Genomic DNA, 21,374 nt, shown 5'->3' on the forward strand with positions numbered 1-21,374 from the left:
ATTGTTAAATGAAACTCTTGTTGCTTGTTTTATAGACAGAAAATTACCTGCTGCTTCATAAGAAACACTTGGTCATCCTCTGCTACGATTTCTTTTTCATGAACAAACTGCAATACAAAAACACGACCATAAATGAGAAAGAAAGAAAGAAAAGAAAGAAAAGAAAGAAAAGAAAGAAAAGAAAGAAAAGAAAGAAAAGAAAGAAAAGAAAGAAAAGAAAGAAAAGAAAGAAAAGAAAGAAAAGAAAGAAAAGAAAGAAAAGAAAGAAAAGAAAGAAAAGAAAGAAAAGAAAGAAAAGAAAGAAAAGAAAGAAAAGAAAGAAAAGAAAGAAAAGAAAGAAAAGAAAGAAAAGAAAGAAAAGAAAGAAAAGAAAGAAAAGAAAGAAAAGAAAGAAAAGAAAGAAAAGAAAGAGAAAGAAAAGAAAGAGGTTTTTTTATCTGCTGGTGAATATGACCAAAACATTCAATAATGAAGTACATGTCTAAAATACTATGACTGCTGCATATCACGTTTTTCATATTTAAGACCGCTGCCTCATGATTTCATTTAGGCCAAGTTAATTAGAAGTGAAATAGAATTATCATTAACTCCTTTGACCTGTTAGGCACAAAGCTGTAGATACATTTGTAGAAAGACCTACTAAAAAGTTCATTTAATTGTTCAGTAAAAAGGAATTAAGTAAATGGTTATAAGGTCCATTCAGGGGTCTCAGGATCAGTCAGAAATGTTCATGGATGCACACACTCTGCATCATGCCCCTGTCTCTGGTAATTTATTGAGGCCTCACCTCAGTATTACTTTATAGGTAGCTATGGCACACATGACTCTTCACCTGTGTTGCATCACATTGGTGCAGGAACTGGACACAGATATCTCAGATCCCAGTTCTATGCATCAAATTGCAAGCACTCCCCTTCCAAATAAGCTCATAAAAAATTTTGCCCAAGCAAGCATGGCAAATATCAGTATCAAAGTTTATAATCCAGGCCTGAAGTTTATAACCGTGCAAGAGGAAATACTGTCAGTTATATTTTCCTTGGATAACTATTTAAAATGTCTTGATACTTTTCCTAAAGATTTCAGAAAGGACATAGTATTAATTCTCTCCATTAAAATAATTCCCACTTGAAAATAAGATCAGTCACAAAATCTTAGCTTTGTTAGAAAAAAGCTATAGAAATATTTGCCTTCAATAACCTCTGAGTGCATGGGAGTCCACTGCTGCAGGAATTTTGTTCAACAACCTCAAATATGTTTACAGGTCATTCTGTCAAGGCCTTTTGTTAGATAGTACAATGGAAAATACACTGAATATATGCAGAAGCTGTTTGCACATGTTTATTTTTTATTTTACACTGTCTCAAGCTTTCTTATTTTAAATACTCCAAAAAAACAAAGTATGAAATTACAAACAACTCCGAGAAAAATGAAATGTTCTTAAAAAAAAACCAAAACAACCTGAGAAACCGGTAAATCATGTTTAGGCTTTTAAATACCAAATATGCCTTAAAAGCAAAACAAGTGTATTTGTAGTCTTAAATAATGTAACAGTGGAAGAAAAAAGGTGTAAGCTGAAGAAGAGCTATACAGAACAAAAACACATAATGATCTTTTTTGTTAACTAAAGAGCAACTTTAAGAACAAAATAACACCACCCTATGGTACATAACACTTTTGATAAAATGGAAGCATAGTCTCAATGACAGAGAAAAAACTGCAGACAAATAAATAGCAAAGCAGTTAAATTCAAAGACATCTCAGTGTACCTTTCTGACTGGTGGTTTTGTTATGATATCTTCAAAATTGTCATCTGCTTTTAGTGTCTGGAAGTTCTCATGCAATATTCCTATCTTCTTGTCATTATCCCAACCTGCAGGACTAGAGAAATAATTATTTGGCTTAAAAGTCTGTTGCTACTTCAGGCTATTCTTGCATGCACTCCTGAACTGCACCCAGCTGAGAGCCAGCAAAGCTGTCACAGTGCCCATTCTCCTATGCAAGCTGGTTATTGATCAGTATGAACAAGTAGAGACTAGTTCAACATAACAGAAGAGGAAAATCTCTGGGCTTAACATTTCCCTTTGGAGCAGTGAGTGTTTGTCATCTTCATCCACTGGCCCTCATCAAATTCCAACTCATGAGACTGTTACATGGAACTTTAAAGCAGCATTTAGAGCCTTTTTTTGGTTTATGCTTTTTAAAGTATTGCACAGGTACATTTTGTAAACACGTACATATAATAGTGCAGGTAACTTACATAAATACTGCATCTTTTTCCACAACAACAGCTGGAACATTGAAAGGAAATCCGTACAACTTCTGGACTATATATTTATACACTAAATCAATGTTTTTGTTTTCTTTTACTGAAGTGTAAATAAGTGCTGCCCCATCTGAATAAAAATGTTAAAGAAAACTCAGTTTAGTGGTTAGTAAAAGCAAATGAAGTAACCTTTAAACTATCAAAAAAGAGTCAGCTACTTTGTAGAATTTTGAAAGGGAATACAAAACCAAAGCAAAACAGGTCAAGTAACTTCCAACATTTCATTCTGAAATAAGCTATTAAGTAATTTAAATAAATCTTTCTTTTTTCTGCATTTGTTTTAGGCCAGCTCAAGTGGTTTTCAGTAGAACTGAACTTTACTTGAACTGATTTTCAAGTAAAATACAGGCTCTTCTTCCTTTCAAAGCCCCCCAGTACCAATGGTTTCACTACAATGCCTTTAAAACAGTCTTCTGCTTTTAGTGAACAAAAATTCTCATGCCACATCCTTATATGTTCTCATTATCCCACTCTGCAATCACTGCAGCACTAACACTAGCAGCTTCAAAAATGCCAAAGATCTTCCACTTTCCCATCTGGGTTTTTTTAATTAGGGGAACAAATTCTTACATTATACAGTGATCTGCTTTTAAAGGAAATGAAGGCAAATGAGTTTACTATGTATCAGTTACTAAGAGACCAAGAGAGTGCTTAGTATTCTAGCACAGTTTGGTATCAAATTAACACATTATATGCACAGGATTAATAAAAGAGAAATTTTTACTTTGGGATTATAAAAATGCCAAATTGCCTAATTTATTTCTACATGCCTGCAATTCAAATCCTAGAAGAAACTTAGAAAATGGGGTCTGATTCCTAGTCTGTGAAATTTAGAATGGAATTTCAAGTTGTACATGGCATATGCAATAATGGAGGCTAATCCCTACTATTTTATATTCTTCTGCCGCACACAAGAGTTACTACATAATTCCATCTTGAAAAATTAGGTCTTGGAAGCCTTTGAAGGAAGTGCCATTTCAACTGAAGTCTTTGGCTCTTGAACTAATTTTTCCATTCATCACCTGCTGTCCCTCCAATAGCATTTAAACTTCCCCACAGCACAAATGATGACACAATGTAGGCATGTTACTGGCATCTAAAATCTAGATCTCAGCACGTCTATCTGACTAAACAACACTAGACAGTGTTTTATACCCTTCTTAAAAAATCAAGTTTAAAAATAATAATAGCACAGCAACAGCTTCTGTGCATTGTCTCTGTACCAATACAAGGAAAGTCAGTGGACCTTGCCTACAGCAATTCAGACTTCTTTCCTTCCATCCTAAACTCATCCTATAGAATTACTGAACATGGAGGAGACTGCATATTTGGGACAAAATTAATAACATGCCTTATGTGCATCTGGAGCAAGATCATAATTAAATTAATTATCTTGTTGTTATTTTAGAGAGCTTGTCAGCTAAGATGTGCTGTTCTGAGAACTGATTTCCTAAATATGGAAATGGAGGCAATAAGAAAATTCATGGTAAGGAGATATACTAGAAATGCTAGTAGCTCTGTAAAGAAAAAAAAAGATCCAAGAAAACCAAAAAATTTAATTCAGTATTGCCCATAGGGGTATCTGAAGCAGACTGCAAGCTACAGTAAAAGAGTTGCATCCTACTTTGGTACAGACACAAATATTCTTTTAAGCTTGTCATAATTAATATAAACATTGACTTGAGTAATTATATCATCTTTGTGATGTGTTAAAGGATACATTGTAAGCAAAACCGTCTGATATGTGACTGAATGAAGTCGAAGTGTTCATCTCTGTAGTCATGCTCTTTTTCCAGAACACTGATGGCATCACACTGTCAAAATAAACACAAAATTAATATACTGTTTTCAGTCATCTGCTAAAACAGCAGTGCTGCTACACATCCAGTTCACAAGGGGAAAGGGAGATGGAGTGGGGTGGGGTGGTGCAGAGGAAAACAAAAACCTGCTAAGATAGTTTAGAAGCACAATTGAACCTTTTTGGCTTTCATAATATATAACTGGATGTATATGGAATCAGCATAACTTGAGAGTTCAAGTGACTGGAACTTTTCATTCACTCTCCCTCCCCACTCCAATGCACTCCCCACTCAAAATCTCTGTTGAAAACTTACCACTAAATGATATCACCATTTTTTACCCAATGTTTTTTACACACTGTGGCATTAAAAGACAGTGTTCTTAATCTAGTTACTAACTAGCTCTTTGCAAAGGGAGGCAAAAGCAAGGAATATGGAAGCAGAAAAAGAAAAAAGGTGTAGAGGTGGAGAAAAAAAATATAAGGAAACTAGCGGGTGGGAAAAAAATGCTGCTCATATGAGAGGGTTAGCCTTCCAGAGAAGGAACAGCATATGCATCAAAAGGTTTATGCCTTCCCTGGGGGCCAGCAGAGGCTGCAGAAGCAGTATGCTTTATGCCAATGAGAACTGAGGAGCTGGGGGGAAAAAAACAACAAAACCATATAAAAAACAGCCACAGGAGAACCACACCATTGTTTTCTTTAATACGGTCACATATCTAACAGAAACCAAAACAGATCACATAAACACCCTAAGAACTGAGAAAATTTAAAAGTGCAGTCCTTCACTAACTACAACTCTCAAAGAAGTTTATCTTCAGAAAAATATCAGAAATATTAAGAAAACCCACTATTTTCAGAATATGGAGGACTCTGGAAAAATCAAAGGGAATTCTAGTTGCTTATTGACTAGCTCATTTCTGTAAGCAAAACCAGGTCTGAGGTATTTCTCAATTCCTTAAAAATTGGTAGAACTAAAGGAAAAGCTAATTCCAAAATAACATTAAATAATGGGTTCCAGAAGATAACCAGTCTTCAACATTAAACACTTTTAAGGAGTTCTTAAGTGAGGTATTCAGAATAACTTAATAACCATGTGCTTCCCACCCCAATCCACAATTGACAGAATTACTTCAATAAAATATGCAAAAACCTAAAACATGAAACAAACCTTTGTACAAACTACTACTACTGGAATGCCTAAGTTACATGTTAGTGTATCTGCACCCAGGGGTAAAATCACACTGTCATCTTTGTCTTCCTGTAATGAAGTATTTCTTCTCTGTGGAGAAGCTGGAAAATCCTCGCCTGGTTCTATATACTCCTGGAAGTCTCTTACCACTGAAAGTAAAAAAAGTTACATTAAAACATCAGCTGCTTTATTATTTCAACAATGATTTCCACTGCCATTGATCTCTAGCACAGTTGATTCTCTAGCACTGTACTTCTGCATCTTGGTGTTGAAAAAACGGAGCATGCACCTAATCCTGGCTAGCTGCTCTGTGCAGCACAAGGGAGAACTAGCAAGTCTGAGATCTGCCGGATCAGCAGCCAGAAGAACATGATCAGATAAAACTGCCCATAAGGACAACATGAAAGCATATTTTTATTATCATTGTGAAACCAGTAGGCAGTTGCTACTGAGGATTACTGTTTGATCTGTTTCCTAAAGGACGTGAGTTTCCTTCCATTCTTATGGCAATGTTAATGGAACAGTTTGTCAGAATAAACAGAATTAAGCCTCACACAAACTGCTTAGTTGCTACTGTATATCAGGTTTTACCTACAGACCCTTAGTCCACACTTCACTCTCTGTATGGTGACTCAATAGTAGTATAGACAAAAAATAATAGAATACATAAATACTAGTTTTAACTAGCTTTACAATTACTTGATAGCATATTAAACATTTGGTATGCTTTTAAATTATCAGATATTACTTTAAAATGTAGCAAGCACGGTAAGTTACACTCTAACTTTCCTTCGTCCTAATTCTTGTTGCAAATCCTTGTCATGTTCTGCTGCACACGCCCAAGCCTCAAATTACACAGTCACTTACTATTCCTACAGTCAGGGATGCCATGTGAGACATAAAATGTCTGTATTTTTCACATCACATGTCCTGTTCCACACAGCAGAAGCAAGGCTCTACCAAACCAAACCAAACCACAGCACTGCCTACTATTCCATGAGTAGCACATCCTGATTCAGCACAAGAAGCCAGGCAGCAAAGCAGCTCAACTGCATTGTGCACAGGGCCAGTGAACTACAGAACATCCTCACTTCTGTGTTAATCCACTGCTACTGTCACTAAACTGACTGAAGCCCTCTGAGTTCATACCTAGAAAAGCATCTGTGCAATTAAAAGTAAAACTTATTTCAATGCCCTAGAGGAAAAATTATATTAGGCAAAGATTACTCCATTTTTCTGTGGATCCTGGAGTTCACAATAACAAAAAGCACACACACAGGTTATCATCTCAGACTGTCAACCCTAATTTAGGGAATGCTGCTAATTCAAGTCTGCTCCAAAGAGCTTCTTAGATTAACTGAATGTATCTGAAACCCAGAGTTCTCACCAAAATATGACAGTCACTCTACAGTGTCTTTCCTGTATAATACCCTGTCCTGGGATAATTGCATAAATCCTCCAGTGGATCCTAAAATTCCCAATGTGTGATCACACTAATCTTTATGTAAGTAGGGAAAGCAGTAAAAAGGAGGATTAATTTAGTATATCACAACTACAAAACTGTGGAATACTATCTCAGGTCTTCCTTAGAAACACAAATTCATTAAACACAGATTAATTCAGTGAAGAGGAAGAGCTATTTCAACCCTTCACACACTGCTGCTATGTATCCACAAATGTCTTTCTGAATCAGTCCTTGCAGGGTCTGTCTTTGAGTGGAATTAAGCTGCAAGAAATGAAGATGAACACAGCAGCATACTTCCAGAAAACTACACACACAAACCCTCAGTAGATTTCAGTCCTGGTAGCAAGTTAAATCAGCTCTCAGGAGCACTGAGCCTGACACAGGAATCTAGTGGGATCCCATAGCCAAAAGCCAGGCAAGCAATGTTCCCTCCCTCATTTTGGCAGTGTCAAGCTCCTGCCCGCCTAGCAATGCATGAAGTCACTTCACAACAGGATCAAAACAAAAACCAGCTTTCAGTCACATCTGGATTGTGTCCAGGGCCTCTGTTATACCGAATGTTCAGATTACTTATATCTGTAAGAAGTAGACCAGATGACAGAAAACCAAAACAGACAAAACTAAACAGAGTAGCATTTTTTTCTTTACTCATTTCATTGCTTACATTTTCTGGATTTTGTAGAGTATTTCTATTCTGTTCAGTCTGTAAAGAAGCAAAACTATCAGCCATACACCTTTGATAACATAGATACTGTATCCATACTTTCATCCAGCAAAATCCTATCCTGAAAGTGTTTGAGGAGATGTTTAATACAGATGCAGTAACATCCAAAACCAAACCAAAAAACATCCAAGAGAGCTCAGCTCCTCCCACCTAAACAACTTCTTGTGGAAGATACAATTCTCAAGGATGATACCTCCCTTAGAAGAATCTCTCTCTTAAAAGGACAAACAGAACAACTAATATTCCCCATGCCTCGTTCCAGAGTATCTACAACTGTCACCTTACATTCCGCTTCATCACAGCACAGCTACAACCTGCATTTCTAAATTAGCATCAGCACTCATTGCTTAAGAATGTACCAGTTAGAGTGCAACTTCAGACTTAAAAAGAAAGTTTAATCATGCTATTTGATCTCAATAGCTTTCTCAAATCTCTTCCTTGTAGTAATTCACTGAGAGATGAATGGGAAAGACTCAAATTCTACTACAAGGGTTGCTCAAAAGTAATATGGAGCTATATTGTGAGTTCAGTCAGGCAGTTTAAAAAACCCTGAAAGATCTTTGTGTTCTCCATGTTTAAAACTAAAAAGACAAGACACAGACAGAGCAACAAACACATAGCTCTGTTAACATCAATAATAATTACAATAAAACTCTTCAAGTGAAAAGGGCCCAGATATGGCCATGCTGCCATGAATCCTCTCAAAATTTACACTTTTGGTAGGCACAGAATATGTCCCAGATTCTCTAACTGGCTAACTACAGGAACAGTTAAGAAGCTGATGTAGTGATTTGCCTTTAAAAAAATAAATGAAAAATTGAATGCTTAGAATTTTTTTTTGCTTGGTGAACCTTACCTAGAAAAATATATAAAAAGCAAGACTGTAATTTCAGCTGTGTTCATTCTGAATTTTTTTCCCCCCTACATTGTTATTTTGTTAGAAAGAAGTACTAGTATTGTTCACATAGCTACTTGAGACTTATCTGAAGCTAAACTTGCTTGGTAAGTTTTAATTTTAAATAACACTTCTAAAGAATGAAAAGGACTGCAATGGAGAGATTAAATGGTGCAGAAAGCATTAAGCATATTTAAATGGATTCCCATGTATTTGCAGAATACTCACATTTTTGCTCCATTTCTTTCATTTCTTCAGGAGGAATTTTTAACTTGTCAATATGTTCTCTTACAACACTTGCCCATTTTTGTAAAGAATCCAGTGCAGTCCAAGGTCTAGACATGTCTACTACCAACATAACTAGAGTGTCCTTTAGAGAGCTTGCCTCCATTGCAAATTTAAGAAGACCTTTGTGGTACAGGTCACCATCCAAAATCCATACATTACATCTTGTTTGGTCTACAAAAAAAAAGGAAAAACATTTAATGAGATTTACTTGAAACACACCACTACATAATGGCCATTGAATGTTCTTTGGACATGTAAAATACAAGAAAGAAAGCAGATGATGTTTTATCAGTCCACTGAACACACATAATGACACAGCAATCTGCAGCTTGTGGGGAGACAAGCTCCTTGCTTTTCAAACCCTGATGTTTAATGGCTGATAACTGAAGATCTCAAATACATTATCTGAAAGGGAGGATCCAGAGAAAGCATTCAACATTTTCAAAACAGTTGTTCACCATTTTTTAGTAGAAAAATATTTTCTGCAACATGTAACTTCGAAGAGAAAAAGTGGGTGAACTCAGTCATCTTTTTGCAGCTGTTGGCCTGCTCATCTCTCAAGGATTGCCGTCTCCCCTTCAAAACTCCATCTGACATGCTTGGCTAACTCTTAGAGTCTAGAATGTACCTCAGCCACTCAAAAAACCTGAAGAACTGTAAGTTTTTAATGATTGAGTTTGACTTAATAGACAGTTTACTTTTCCAATTTGTAAAAGGACAATCACCATACAAATAGACCATCCCACTGTTCTTCCCCCCAAAATTGCCACAATACTACAAATTCACAAACACTTTTGCAGTAAAAGAAGAGATGTTGATTCAAAATTAGTTGGTTTCATGTAGTTACATTTTCTTTCAGGTAAATTTTTATTACCTGTTACAGAAGTTCTGAGGAAGACATTTAAAGCAAACTCCCAACCTTCTTAAATCTGGTTCCAAGCCATCTTTGAGACCAATATCCAGATATGAATGTCAGTAAAGCACGTGATTTCAATTAAAAAAAAAAGGGCCAACTTCTTCTAGTTCTCCTTCTACATGTTTGGGATATTTTATATTGGGAGTTCCCATTTTTCTCCAAAGCTTCCAGTATATCCTTACTCACATCCTATAACTCCAGGTACTGCGATATTAAACAGGATCTTAAACATACTTTTTCCTTTCTAACCATACCTACATCCAAGTTTTTGGATTTTCTTGTTTGTTTTTTAAATCTACTTTAGCATTGTGCACAATTTCCTACCCATTGGTCGATGACAGTAGTCTTGCAGATCATGTGCCAGCAAGACAAAGGTTTCTCTGTAGGTTCAGGATAACTACTTGCCACAGCAATTGAAATGGAAGATAGAAGCCTGGGCACCTCCTCCTCTAGGCATGAGGAACACACACCTATTCAGAATGCTGCAGCTAAGTCTGCTTCCCTGGTCTTTTCTTTTTAGCTTTTTCTTTTGACAGGTTTCTCTCCTCCTCTACCACTTAAGTGGTCATTCCTGGTATCTACCGAAGAAATTACACAGACAAAATTCCTTATGATACAAATAATTTCTGGCATAAGCTGGATTCCTGCATACTATAAAGACACAAAAACATCCCACTGTCATTTCAAATATCATACTACTGAAGCATTGCTTTCAAACTGGTTTAAGATATTGTCACAAATACAGACTCACCATCTCGGTCTTCATCATGCACATTTAAATACAAATACTCCATTCCTCTTCCTTTTTTGTACTCCTCTATTCCTTGAATTTTTCCTATTAAGCTAGTTTTACCTGCTCCATCTTCACCTGGAGAGACAGAAGTAAGATAGCACTCAGTCTTTAATCACAGTTACATATTTAAAACCACCTGGGGCAAGAAGAAAACCACATCCTAACAAGGTGACTGAGCTCATTGGAGTTTTGAAACACAGCAAGTTTTGCCCAAATCATCCATCTGTTCTAAGTGCATGTTTCAGCTTCAAATATTATTTCTACTTATTGATAAATGCAATTATGCCACCAACTATGGTACCTGAAAAAGGCTCTTATACCCATCTTTAAAAGGATATGCTAAGGAGTAGTTAAACACCTCAAACAATTTCAGTCTTTCAACTACAACCAAATTAGTAATAATGTTTTTCTAAAGTAGAGTTTAATTCACAGTAAGCTCCTTTTACAGTTCAGAACTCTCTCATTTCAAACAGCACACTGAATAAGGCAAATCTGTTACCTCAGCTTTTATGAATTGGTTCTTTGAATATTTTCTCTGTTACAGTTCTCAAGACACCTTAAAATTTAAGAAGTGACAAATAGTAAGCCCACTGCCTTACAGTACATGTGTGTGTGTTTGGATAGCACAGAGAAAAGCCTGCAATCCAGATCCATTCACTCCTGTTCTCTCCCCTCGAAAGGGAGCTTGGATAACCACTGAACCTTACAGAATATGCACAATGTAAACACCACAACTACTGCCAGAGACCTGTCTTGAAAAACTTCATTTGTAGCCATAGGTCTCTGAGTTGGAAAACTTCACATGCATTTTTTCCAGTTCGAAAGAGTAATCAAGCTGAATTTGGACACAAAGTAGGGGTTTGCCAGTTTGGTTTTTTTTCTCTAATTTGCAGAATGATGAGTATGTAACAGACATTACAAAATTCTTGAAACTCACTCCCAGCTTATAAAATTAAAGTTAATCCCAGGTCCCTAAGAAGCACTTTATTAATTTTGTGTCAAACAGAACACTTTTTCCCAAGTGTCTCCTACAGAGGGACAGTCTAAACACATGCTTTTAATCACATAACAAAACAAAAGTTCAAGGGCAGTAACTTTCACTGCTAAACATAATGACATTTTCCCTTTAAAGAGAAATGACCATGCTCTTATAGATGTCACTATGGCTACATTAAAAACACTATAGCTACAACCACTGTATAAAACAGAGATATCATACTTTGATGGACTGATTTTGAATTTGCTTAACATAACATCCCCAAGATTGCCACAGTAATTCTTCAATTTAGAGGATAGCTTTATTTTCATATTTCACTAATACTGGAAAACATAAAACTTAGTCTAAAGTGCCATGGGGATTTTACTCAATGGAATGAACATATCTTAAATGAAATCTATTTTGAGAAAGAAAGCGAGAGAAATAAGATCAGAACTGAAGTTTGAAGGCTAGTTAAGTATAGACAAGTTAAATGAAAAATTAAGTTGTATCCCATTAACTATTCCACAGTTTAAGGGCTGATTTTTGAGCTCCTGTATTAAACTAAGATGTACCTGAGCAAAGAATTACAGCTAGTTTTAAATAACCATTGAAAAGCAGTGCTACTTTGTAGTCATACATCAAGCTTTTCCTCTTGTAAAAATATCCTTTAAATAATTCTGATGAAAAAGCGAAGAGTTCAAGCTTCATCACCATAGATGAATTACAATTCCTCCTCGGCCCTCAATTCTGTACTTATCCAAGCTTCTTGAAATTGTCATGTATGAATAACTGAGAAGACTTTATTCACTGCTGCTCTGACAAGTTATGAAGCTGCTTTAACTTTGCCAACAATGTCTGTATGATTCATTGAGCTATTTTACCTTTCTGAATTGGTAGCTTCAATTAATGCTTGCCAGCAGAAGGCTCAATAGGTAAGACAAATAAAAATTTGTTATTCCTTTTAATGAGGGGTTGCACTTAAGAGCTTTCTGAGTTTCTCAGAACAGATCACTTCCAGCTAAGTTCTTTTGCATACTAGAGTTTGATTCACACAGATGACAATAAAGATTTCAACTTGCTTGAATTTGGGAAACTTTACTATCTCCTGTGTGTATCTACCAGTACTTAAAGTAGCTGCAACACGTCTAAGAAACTCCTGCAGTTGTAAAAAGTTCTGCACCTGATAAAAGATACACTTAAATAGTCTGAACTAAACCACACTAACACAGATGCTAATATCTAGAAAACTATTGTTACAAAGTGCTCAAGCTAAGCAATATAGGCAAACTTGAAACATACTTCCCACAAGCCCCCTACTTGTCATGGCTCTGTGTTATGTAATTTCCTCTCCAACCCCATATTTCCAAATGCCTAAAATAAATTGGAGTTCAATACTGTTAAATTAATACCTTATGGCAAAGTAAGAACTGGAATTTTATTTTCCCCTCTACACTGAAAGAAATTTTACCAGTACAGCACAAGACAAATTGATTTGATGTAAAATTAGTACCTCTGGACACATATGCACACACAGCAATTATTTTAGCCTTCCATCAGTTCCTTCCAAGAACAACTTGAATTTAATCTGTTTCATGAGGAAGCCTGTCTATTCTCTTGTCCTTAGCAAATACTCACACATTTCAAAACATCAAGACCAGGCAGGTGGATCACTGACACACATAACAGTGCTGTACAAGTTACTGCACGAAGAGAGCAGCACTCATCTTTCATGAGGGAAAGCTGGAATGATCCATCAGTGAAGTCTGAAGTTAGTAATGCATAAATCAACTAGTTTACAAACAGGATGACCCACTTGCAAAGGTACAAAATAGCTGCCTAGTCAAATGTGCCATATCCCATAGGAGATCCAGAGTTCTTGACACATTTAAGCCAAATTAGAGTCACAGTATTATTTAAAAAGCTGTGAGGAAGTAAAAACAGGACCATCATTTATGACACGAGGACTTAATCCTTTTTTGCCCAAACAATTGATCATAAAGGTGAGGCAAAGATAACTGTCTGGGCCAAGAGAACACAGAATCATAACAGAATAGTTTGGGTTGGAAGGAACCTCCAAAGGCCAGCTAGTCCAACCCCACATTAGTGAAACCCAACATGCTAAGATCTGAGGTTTCATCTACTTCTACTTTCTACGTGTAGTATGTTGCATATAGCTTTTGAAATCATAGCAACTGCAAATGTATTTGTATCCTTGTTATTATTTTTTCCCAACCTAGTCTGCAATAAAAAACACTTGAAAAGTCAACACACTTTGAATATACTGAGTTATGGTGGGAAAGAGCAGCAGCAGATTTTTGCTTTGTAGCTACTCTTCAGCAACAATATCAAACCAGAAAATCTTAAACCAGTGTTTATCTAAAACTCCTAGGTAGTTTCTAGAAATCTTGATATCAAATTAATTCTAAGTGCTAACTTTTAAGACTTCTCAAAACTCAAACATTTTATTGTAATGCCTTTACTATGTACAGAATCTTCTCTCCCCCTCAGAGGAGAGTGTAATATATGCAAGGAAATTAAAGTCTATTAGCTGTTGGAGGTTTGATTGATAATGCACAACATACTAATACAGCTAGCATTAATTGCTACCTGGGACATATATAAAAGTATATATGTCTAGAAAAAATGTCAATCACAATACATATATACTCATATATGGCTTTTCAAACAACAAACCTTAACACATTTAACATATTTACCTTTTTTTTTGTTTGTGTCTGGATACCTCTAAAGCATATGAAAAAGAAATGCTGCTTAGTATCAGACAAAAAGAAAATTTCATATTCCGTAGGCACAAACATCACTGCCTATTAATATTATGAAACAATTTTTTTTCAAGTGCTACTGGAGCAATAGAGAAAACAGAGCCTTAACACCTTCAAGAATAATTACCATCATCCTCCACTTCATTTCAGAATTCTGGAAAATCCTGTAGCTTCCTCTTTATTTTTAACTGTGGGATAATTAAATGAACAACTGACTTCCATACATAAACTCACAGTGCAAAACATTTCTGACATAGTATTTTTGATATAGCATTTCAAGGTAGAATAAAAATCAGGTAGGTTTTCCATCCTTCTTTTGCAAATAACATAAAAAGGCCTCCTTTTGCAGAGTAAATACTAAAGAACAAAAATTCTCCATTATACCAAACTGCACTCACACATTAATACAACAGTGAGGAAACAGAAGTGATGTTTCTAGCAAGCGGTGCTATGCAAAGCTGAATACAAGTAAAAGAAAAACAACAGATTTAATTTTGCACAGAAGTCAGGCTAGGAAGCAGCTGAAACAAAGCCAAACCAATCTGCTTACACACAGTACTTCACTGTCTTGTTAACAAAATGGAAAGTCTTATACTCAACTAAACAAACGCTGTTGCATTTTTATCCACACACTGCTACTACTTCATTCCTCTGATGAGCTCCAGTTTGGGGTTGTGAAAGCTCCTCTGTCCAAGGTGCTACTCTGTTCACAAAACAAATTTTGAAAACATCCTTCTTGCTGCTGCCCCCAAACATATAGGAAACTGTAACAACAGAAATCCTTTCCAGCTTCCTCCCCTCTCACTACTCCAGGCAAAAAAACATCTTTGCTGAGCAGAAAATCAAGTATCAGTAAATGTTCTGCCACAATACAGAATTTAGCAGAATGGTCCCCCCAGATAGGAAGGGTAGGCAATGAGGTGAGCAAGTCTCCTTCTGCAAGTGCAGGCAAATAGGCATTTATCTATGTCCTGCTACACCAACTGTTCGGCCATAAGCTATTACATTAGAGATGATTTAGGGTCTCTGTTACAAAACTACTTCAAACTTTCAATTAACGTTTTCAAATTCAAGATACTTACTACTCATGCCATTTCCACACTTCTTGGAGTTTACCAAATGAAAACAGAAGTAGAATTTCACTGGTCCTACAACAAGACATTTCTCACAGAAATCTGTACATGGAAGAGCAATCAATGTGTTATCTGCAGGACATGAGCTTTGACTGTCTGTTTAAATTGTTTCTCCATTGTAAAGTGTCCAGTGTGTTTAAAATATGTCAAGGCAAAGAAGCAAGAAGTGAATACTTCTTTTGTGTCATCAGTATGGGTAGCATGCCCCTCTTCAATGTAGGACTGTGATTTTTTTTCAACAGCTCTTTGGAAAACACTGGATACCTTATTTGTTTGTAGTCTATAATCCTAGTGGTTCCTTGAAGGAAGTTTTTTGTTTGCATTTTAAACCCATCAATTAAAATTCAGCTTGATATGGGAATTCTACAACTCTTCTCTAAAAAAATCATGTTCAAACAATGCCAAACAAAACCAGAAGTAATGGTCCCAAATTAACATCTTCTGCACACCCCACACCCCCAAGCATACTTTTGTGAATCAGCTTTATAACTTTTACAATGGCAAAAGACAGCTTCTGGGTAGAAAAATTCAGAACATTCAATATCTGTAGCATAAAATGTTGAGTACTTTTATTAATAGGAAAAATCTATCTTGCTTAAGTATGATAGAATAAAGCCATCAAGTCTAAACATGAGTTATTGAATGGGGCTAAGATGCCTTCCCAGAATCCCAGAGCAATCTCTGTTCCATACCATGTGGAACGCCTGAATCCCAACACAGTGGTGTAGAGACATAATGATCTTGTTCCTACTAGAACCAAGCACATGTCACTATAGCTATTTTCAAGATAAAATACTTGTCACAAGCTAATAACTGCCTTTTCTACAGCTGCATATTAGTGAAAGAGGCTTGTTTACACATTCTGTACTAATTGAAGAAAGTCTTTTGCAGAACAAGACCAAAATAATCAGAGTAAGCCAAATTTAGTTTGCTTTCAGAGAATTAAAGAACAAAATTCATTATGCTGATGAAAGCATACAATCTCTCAAACCAACATGGAAGTTCACAATAAGTAGGCCATAACAAGTTTACAAATAACTTGTCACTAAATTTTCATTTTCTCATTGAATAAACATTGTCTCCTTCTCAAAGTTTATTTTACTCTGCCAGATAAGTCTTTCCCCTCGCATACGATTCACTTGGTATATCTATGACACTGAAAAATTAAATAACTTTTCTGAGGAGCACCTTAATTGCACTTCAGCCTTTCAACATGACAGAAAGCAAATTGCAGACAACTCTTCCAGCAAGTCTTTAGCCATGTCCTGCGCAACAAGAATACATGGGCTGGCTGTGGAAACAGGTACAGCAGTAATGGTGTTACCTGTGCTTGGAGAGACCCACAGCCAGAGGAAGGCAAATATTGCAGAGAATTCTACAGTGACAATGAACAGCATCCATTCCTAACTCAGTCCTTCTCCTTTAACATAGCAGGAAGTTGTCTAGTGTATTTTATCCAGGTTCACTACCAAAATAGAATAATCCCATGTTACTATCCACGGGACACCTTTATTGGTACTCCTGCCATTAACCTGCCTGGAGAACACAGAAGCACAATTCCTTTCACTGTTCTTCACCTTTGGAGCTATTTCTGAGATAGATCCAGTAACCAGCAGCACCTCTGACACCAAGGAGACCAACTAAAATAAATGCAATTCAAGAATTTCAAAGCCTTCCATGCTGTTCTAAGTGCCTTCTACTACACAACATCCTTGTAATCCTGGATTTTTGAAAGGGTATTATAGCAGGAAGGGCATAACAAAGAAGTACTACTTAATGCTAAAAAAATGTAGCTACAAAACAAGCAATTAGAATTTTATCTAGGTCATTGCGCCATCAAAACAATTGACACTTTAGAAGCATAACTCTGCTGACCTAAACACAATTTGACTACATTTGCAAGGCTTTCTTTGCCTGCAGAAGGTGAAATAGTTACAAGAGGAGGACGAAAAGAAACCCTCTGAGTTAACTTCTGCAGTACTAGGGAATTTAAAATATTTAAGATTAATAATATGGATAGTATGAACAAGCAGTATTTTATCAGTTTCAATAATTAAATGATAACAATGAAGCTATCAGCTTTTTGAAAAGGAAAAAATAAAAGAAAAACTAAATTTTATAGTGTTGAGTACAAATTTAAGTAAGCAGATTTTACACTCTCATGAAAATTTGCTGTATCAAAACTTAATTTTTGAGTTCTTCATATTCCACAAGTCCACTAGAAGAAAGCAGCAAGCTAAACCTGCTCTTGAAGATATATTGGAAATGGCCATTATTTCAGAAAATGGTACATGTACACACAGAAAAGTGTACCTGTAAATTAGCTGTGGATTGTGCTTCTTTCCAAGCATCCTTACAGCCACTGGACAGGAGCAGAGCTCCAAGATTCAAACAAACAGGCCTAGCCCTGGGAAGTGAGATGTCTGGGGTAAAGAGAAAATGTGGACATGAGGCAGTTGAACTCTCACTGCCCATTAAACTCAAAACTTTTATCATCAAATGCATAAAAAACCCAAGCCCACTAGTGACTGTGCAATACAGACACAGAGAGTCAGGCACATGAGTGTCACTGGATGGCCTGACATTGTTAAAATTTCAGGCAGAGAATATACTGTGCTTCAGAGACAGAGGAACGTATGAAACACAAAGCCAGATCGAAAACAACCATCCAATTCACTTGCCAGCTGGAAGCCTGTGTCCTGTGCATCCTGGAATGACTTTGAACATTACTGCTTGAATGCATGCAGCAGTTCATTGGATACATTATTAGTTCAGGTCTCTGAATCCAAGCCTTCACACATTCTACAGCACTATGGATTCCATTCAATCTGCAATGGTGAGTTGTCAGCTGCTCCCCTCTACTCCACTCACTGATATATCAGAAAGGGAATGAACAGGAGAGCTCCCAGCCACAACCATCAGCTTTCCCATCACAAAAACCATCTCCTGTGAACTACCTTTATTACACAAGTGAGCAAAAGACAGTCCATGAGAAGAAGAAAAAAGAGAAAAAAAAATGAAGCAAGAGCAACAAAAACACTGCTTCAGCTATCTACAAAAAGTAGCTAGAAATGTCAATGAGAGCACTTAATTTCCTTAAGAAAGCACGGACACTTTACATTTTCTAGTGGTATAGTTTGCTAAACGAGGTAGCTATGGCCACTACGACAAAACTACCTGGGAATCAGAGCATGAGGGACCTGCAGTAAAGTTTAGAAAAGCTTGCACTTTTATTATGTGTTCATACCACAGTAAGATGAGAAACTTCATGACACATGTGGTGCCAATCAGAGTTTAAACTTTAAAGAAAAATAGTTATTGAAAAAATGTCTGCAAGTGGAACAACTTTAGAGAAGTAAAACTGTAAGTCAACTAATTTAATTTGGGGCTGATTTTGAGCAAATGATTACCAGCATTATTTGTTAAACTTCGCTTCACAAAACTATGTGCCATATCTAGAGATTAACATTTGGCATTCCAGTCTCTTTTAGTTAGATAACTCCAACTGCTTTCCAGGTTCTTAAAAATGAGATGTTAACACAGCTAAAAATAAATACTGAAATAGCAGAATTAGCATGCCAGTCACAGACAGGTTCCCAGAACAACTAGGCATACAACTATATGCACTGTTTGAAAAATAAAAATGCTGTAGGCAAATCAGAAAACCTGTCCTAGCAAACAAAAGAACACTACATGGTGGGTTTTTCCAGCTGGTTTTTCAGGGTGGGGCCATGAGATGTTAGAGGTTTAAGGGATTTTTTAAATGCAATTTATATTTAAAATAAGCACTCATTTGTTACTATAAATAATATTTCATCTGGCAAGTTTTGACCAATATGACTGTTTATACAGTAAATATTTGCCTGCCACAAATTGACTGAAAACCATCAAGATACTGGTCAGCTTTACACCTTTTCCTCGAAAGTACTGAAAGTATAAAGAAATTGAAAATAATCATGCTAGGAAGTGCTTGTATCAGTAACAAAAGTTAGTACAAAACTATCTAAAGGACCAAAGCTTGAACATAGAGAAAATGTTTGATAACAAAGAAACTGTAAACACAGTTCAAGAATCCAGATAGACGGAACTTCACATACTGAATCTGTCCAATACAGAATACATAAGACCCCTCCTTTTCCTGTGATGGCGTGCTTCAGGAGAAGCATCATGACTTGCAAGTGAACAACAAAGATCAGGTAATCCATGAAAAACATGGCCATGGTTTTGGACTCTGGCCAGTCCTCAGATCTGGTATTCTTTTTCCTAAATACATGCCAAATTTGGGGGGTTTTAAACCCCTCTTGGATCAAGGCCTTCCATGAAAACACAATTCCTAAATAAGAACTAGAATTTCTTTTATAAATCTGTACATTTTCCAAAAAAAATGCATCAGTCAAATAAAGGGAAAATGGTATTAATTACATTAAGCCATTCCATAAGCTCTACATACATGGTAAGAAAGAAATTTATATACAACAGTTGTAGAGCACAAACTAAGTGAGCATTTGGAAACAATCTGTGATATCCTTTCAAGCTCTGAAGGAAGAAGTCTCCAGTTACTGAGCACTAAGGATTACCTGACTACAAAGAGAGGGGAAAAACAAACAGTGTAATCTTCTTGACAAGGATCACAGCTTGAAGAAGAATCTTCCAACTTCAGCAAGGACAATCATCCAATTTAGGTTCAAAGTGTCACATAAAAAGCTGTCAATTGTTATGAAATATTTCCTTTGTTTAATATCACTGCAACTTCCAATCTCAATATCCGACTTAATTACATAACATACAAAGCAACAAATTAAAGGGCAGAAAGTCTTGTAAGAGCTTCAAAAGACCATGCTATCATCCTTGCACAGTCTTTTCTTTCTCAGTCTCCTTCTCAGTTTTAAGTAACCCCTCAGCTTATCAAAACAGGAAGAAAAGGATCACAGTGATTGCTTTAGGATTACAGAGGGGGAAAAAAAAGCCTAACTTGAAGAATCTCAAGAGAGTATAAGCCACAAGACTACGCAGAATCATAGTGTGTACAGTCTGCAAGAATATCTTTACTGAGTTTTAACCCTGTTTCCAAATATTAACACGGTTCTTTCTGGAGACAGGGAGGTTGGCAAAAGGAGCAGAAGAAGCAGCTAGTTATAAATCCATACACCTAAACTCATTATGTTGTCTACTGGTAATAGTATTCAATAGTCTTTCAGGAGAAAAAAATAACAAAATCACACCGCACTAATAATAGTACTAATAATTATTCATACACATACACTTGAGAGCATCCATTTCTCCCTCTCCTTCACGAAGCTTTTAATTTTGACGTATCATTTTCCTTCATTAATTGCAGCTGGGTGTCTCATTACCGCCCTATCAAAGTCCCCTTCCATACCTGTCACCTTGCCGAGGGCCAGGCTGGACTAAGGCCCTGGGTGGAGACGCCGGGGCGGCAGCGCTGGGTGCGAGTGGGCAGGGCAGAGCCCGCCCGGCCCTCCCCGGGCCCTCCCCGCCCTCCGCGGCTCCGGGAGCCGCACGCCCCCCGAGGAGAGACAATAACAGCTCCCCATCCAAGCCATTCCCGCCTATGGAGCCAGGGTGGGGGAAGGACAGTAGGGTATTATGGCGAGGTACCTACGATAAGGGGCATATCTAAAGCATCTGTGGACAATCTCCCAAATGAAGCAAAGCCATGCAAGGGAGGAAGCAGGAGGGTTAAGACAGCGCCTTGCCACCCATCACTCCCCCCTCCCCTTGGGGCGCTGAACAAGGGAAGCTCCAGGCACCCAGGAGAGGGCTCAGGAGCCAGGCTGTGTGCGGCGGGGATGGGGGCAGGATCAGGATGCTTTCCTCAGTCAGTGTGCGGAGGGGAAGGCACAGGGATCAGGATGCTTTCCTCACCCAGCAGGAGGACGTTCTTCCCCGAAGGCAGCTTGGAGCGGGAGCGCGTGGACACCTCGCTGAGGATGCAGGACCTGGCACGGAAAGGCGACAGCGCTTAGGAAGGGTCTCCCGCTTCCTCCCGGTCCCCACCCTCGCCATCTCCTGGGGATGGGGGGGGCTACGGCATGAGAGGCGGGGGGCAGGGCAGGAGCTGCCA

General features: G+C 37.2%; 1 protein-coding gene across 1 annotated transcript in view; it reads right to left on the reverse strand.

Annotated features, from left to right (window-relative positions):
• The window catches only part of DYNC1LI1 (dynein cytoplasmic 1 light intermediate chain 1), a 25,571-nt gene extending 4,226 nt beyond the window's left edge, over positions 1–21,345 (reverse strand). Inside the window, exons 1-8 of the mRNA XM_014307976.2 lie at positions 21,176–21,345; positions 10,353–10,469; positions 8,626–8,856; positions 5,293–5,462; positions 4,044–4,137; positions 2,258–2,393; positions 1,767–1,878; positions 48–107 (exon numbers count right to left, since the gene is read on the reverse strand). Of these exons, the coding sequence (XP_014163451.1) occupies positions 48–107; positions 1,767–1,878; positions 2,258–2,393; positions 4,044–4,137; positions 5,293–5,462; positions 8,626–8,856; positions 10,353–10,395 (846 nt within the window). The 5' untranslated portion in view covers positions 10,396–10,469; positions 21,176–21,345. The remainder of the gene's footprint in view (positions 1–47; positions 108–1,766; positions 1,879–2,257; positions 2,394–4,043; positions 4,138–5,292; positions 5,463–8,625; positions 8,857–10,352; positions 10,470–21,175) is intronic.
• Positions 21,346–21,374: the final 29 nt, after the last annotated feature.

This window comes from Geospiza fortis, unplaced genomic scaffold, assembly GCF_000277835.1.
Source record: "Geospiza fortis unplaced genomic scaffold, GeoFor_1.0 scaffold231, whole genome shotgun sequence".
NCBI lineage: Eukaryota > Metazoa > Chordata > Aves > Passeriformes > Thraupidae > Geospiza > Geospiza fortis.